The sequence below is a fragment of the Elephantulus edwardii genome, unplaced genomic scaffold (genome assembly GCF_000299155.1).
Source record: "Elephantulus edwardii isolate Elephantulus edwardi_28Jun2011 unplaced genomic scaffold, EleEdw1.0 scaffold00117, whole genome shotgun sequence".
NCBI lineage: Eukaryota > Metazoa > Chordata > Mammalia > Macroscelidea > Macroscelididae > Elephantulus > Elephantulus edwardii.
Window position 1 is genome coordinate 145200 of NW_006399867.1, and position 3629 is coordinate 148828.

At 36.3% G+C, this 3629-nt stretch overlaps 1 protein-coding gene across 1 annotated transcript in view; it reads right to left on the reverse strand.

The window, feature by feature from the left end:
- The window catches only part of KLHL20 (kelch-like family member 20), a 91371-nt gene that overhangs the window by 50701 nt on the left and 37041 nt on the right, over positions 1–3629 (reverse strand). Inside the window, exon 3 of the mRNA XM_006892628.1 lies at positions 412–985. Coding sequence (XP_006892690.1) covers positions 412–985 — 574 coding nt within the window. The remainder of the gene's footprint in view (positions 1–411; positions 986–3629) is intronic.

The window sequence follows — 3629 nt, forward strand, 5'->3', positions numbered from 1 at the left end:
GAGTTAACTTTAGTGTCAGTGTTGTCCCTGCCTTTCTCACATGCACCTTTACGCACTTATTTCCTGCTTCACCATCCCACAGGATATCCATCCACTTCTACCCCTCCCTTCACATCTCTCCCCCTTTCACCAGCCCTCCATCTAATATCATTATGAATTAATCAACTATATTCTGGCTGATAAATTTGACTATTATGAATATGACTCCAGAGATTAAATCCCTAAACCTTAACTTTTGCTGGGAGAATCCAAAGTTGGCCACAAGAACAAAAAAAAAAAAAACCAAAAAAAACAAGCTGAGAAGTCAGCAGTAAATATCTAGGTAGGTATGTTTTAATTAGAACTTGAATGTTAATTAACGCTCCTGAGAGATATATTATGAATATAACTAAACCATCAAGTATAACTTACCTCTTGAAAGTTATGCTGGGTAAATTTGTCTGCTATCCTTAGCAACTCACGACATGAATGTGTGTCAGCAAAAGCCCGAATGCCAAGGCAGTTAGAAGGATCTAATTGTCTCTTTAAGAATTCACAGCAGGCTTCCTGTATTTCTGCCAGCTGAAGCAGACAAGCAGCTGGCAGAAGAGTCTGAACATTGCCCTCTTCCACAGTTATCTGGGAGGTATACGCAAAGTCAATCAGTAGCTCCATGGCTCTTTCATCTATGTCTCGTATCACCACTTCTGTCTGACGGCTCTCTGCCAATTCTCCTGTAAACATAGCTCTGAAGTATGGACTACAGGCTGACAAAATGACACGATGTGCATATATCTTCTTAGCACCCACAACTAACACCACATCGCATAGCTCCCGGTGCTTTCTCAGAAGGTTAATTACTTCCAGGGTCTGTCGAGGGTGCTTGTCTGAGATGTAGGGCATACGGGCAGGTTGGGGAACCCCTTCTGGCAGCTTGTTGGGGTCTCCAAGGGTGCATCGGCTTGTTACATCCATTCCAGTCTCTCCTGGTCGAATGTTGGTACACCTGAGGAATGAGTAGGGGAAAAAGAAGATGGCAGTATTATTAGAAGCTCATTTCTGCCCTAAAGTGTTCATAAGTCCAGAAATAGGAAAGCTATGCAAGGACCAAGAGAGAAAAACAGGCTCCCAGAGAGCTGCTTTTCTTAGAACTCTAGGATACCAGAAACTTCCTTAAAATCACCTGAAGGATGAATAGTATCAATTATAAGTTAAAGTCCTTTACAATGCATACTCATAAACGTAAAAAGTTCTTTTTTTCATTCTAGAAGTATTTGTCAGACTGTCTTGGGCCACATCTTTTAAAATTCCCTACACTACAATAATTAAAATTTATAAAAAATACTTGTAAATTATTCTCTCTCTGCACAAAACAGAACTATAAAGTGTCATTCTTTAATTTTAGTTGACCCAAACCTCGATATTTATTATTTTTCTAAAATATATCTGGTGTTAAATTTTTGTTTTCATGGCATGGTATTTTAAAGTTTTCTAAGATTCAGTACAAATTCCTTAAAATGCAGGTCATGTTACAATTAAAAAAAAAAAAGAATATGTTTATGGCATTGAAGTCTATGGGGGAAGAGAATAGTCTAAAAGTATTATATTTTAGGGCATTATTTTTATCGTAGGAGTATGCAATGAGGGTTGCAGAGTGGATTATATTTGGGGGTAGGGGGTGGGGTTTGGGGAGGTGTGTGGGGGGGATTGTGTCAATGAGGCGTTTTTTCTTTTGCTTTTCAAGGAGAAGGAGGAAGGGGGGGGGGAGGGGTTTGTGCAGGGAGAAGGGTGCAACAATGAATGAATGGAATCCCAAAATCTCTGTAGATGTTCATTGAAATGAAAAAAATATAGAAAAAAAAACTGGAAAAAAAAAAGAAACCAACCAAACAAACAAAAAAAACTATACAAAAAACAGAAGGAAAATCGGCCAGGATCCCAAGTTACTTTATGTGTGGCACTATATTGCTGTATACTATATTCTGAAAATTCACTGGAAGTTCATCTATGAGACAGTTCTGACTCAACAGCACATAACACTACCACCATGTCTTTCTAAGATATCTAAATTTTAAAGTTCAGTATTTCTGATGCTGGGAGTTACCAAAGAAACTTGATGACTGCCAGGTAGAAAAACTGCAGTATTGTCACTGTCCCCATACATAGGAATTTAGCCACAATTCATAAATCAGAATTTGCAAAGCTAAATGAGGTCAAAGTGACAGCTTGATATATCAGAAAATGATAAAGGCTCAGGATTTGAAAGCTTTTAGTTAACTTTCAAGGAAAGAGATTGTACTTCAAATGACATGTAATTAATTTTAAAAAGTCTGATCTCATAGCCAAATATGATATACATCTTTTTTTATTTTATTTTTTTTTAAAAGCCTCTTCTTCATTTTTTTTTAAATTTTTTTATTTTGTGTGCGTGTACCGTCAAATCAGATCTGACTGGTACAGGAGGATATTGCACCTCCTTCTCCAGCAGAGCATCTGGTGGATTTATGATATACATCTTTATCAAAATGATCTTATAAAACTTAAAAAAAAGTCACAAGTTATAAACAGTAATGTTCCACTGTGATGCTATGAGTAACTGCCAAGGGTCAGAATAGATTCCCAGAATTCCTTAGTCTTTGAAAGAAATGAAAATTTAGACTCAAACTTTAGGATATTGAAAAACCTTAAGTATCAGTTATTTGGATAAATATATGCTCTACTTAATTAATAAGAAAAGTTTTGTATCTTTAATATGATATTTACATTTCAAAAAAGCTATTACTAAATCATAGATATATCTTAGAAACATAGAATAAATAAAACCCAAGGTTCTTTTTAAATGACATAAAAGTGAAATCTAACTTAATCTGCTTCAATTAATATTTAAGGAAAGTTTGAAATGAAAATTAAGCAAGTCTGTACTAAAGTTTAACTTTGTTTTCAAAATAATTTTATTGTAGTAAAATATAGTTAAACGTTAATTTTAACCATTATTACCTCACTGACAGTGAGGAGTTTGGTGAATCAATTATACTGGTTAATAAAATCAAAAGTAGAAACTCTTAAGCTTGCACTACAATGTAAAGTAGTGGAAACAGGGCAGAAATGCTGAAGAGAGATGAACAGAAGATTTCAAAGAGAGCTCAAGAAGATAAAGCAAAGTATTTTAATTAAATATACAACGAGCCAGAGTTAAAAAAAAAATCAAAAGGGAATAACATACTCAGCATTATTCAAGCTACAAAAACTGAACAACAAATTCCAGCCTTGAGTTGCAACAATAAAGGATTCTGTAGGAAAAATACTGAATGATGCAAAAAGCATCATAAGAAGATAAACAAAAATATGTGGGGTTTTCCCCCCAATCTCCTGGTACTTGTTGTTGCTGTTATGTGCCGTCGAGTCGCTTGCGACTCATAGCAACCCTAAGAACAGCCCTAAACTCCACTCTGTCCTGTGCCAATCACACCAACTCTGATCCCATCCCAATTGCCCCAATCACTGAATCAATCCACCTTATAGAGGGCTTCCCCTCCTGCGCTGTCTTTCCACCCTCCCAAGCATGATGTCCCTCTCTAAGGACCAGTCCCTCCTTACAACATATCCAAAGTATGTTAGACAGAGCCTCAGAATCCTTGCCTCCAAGGAGC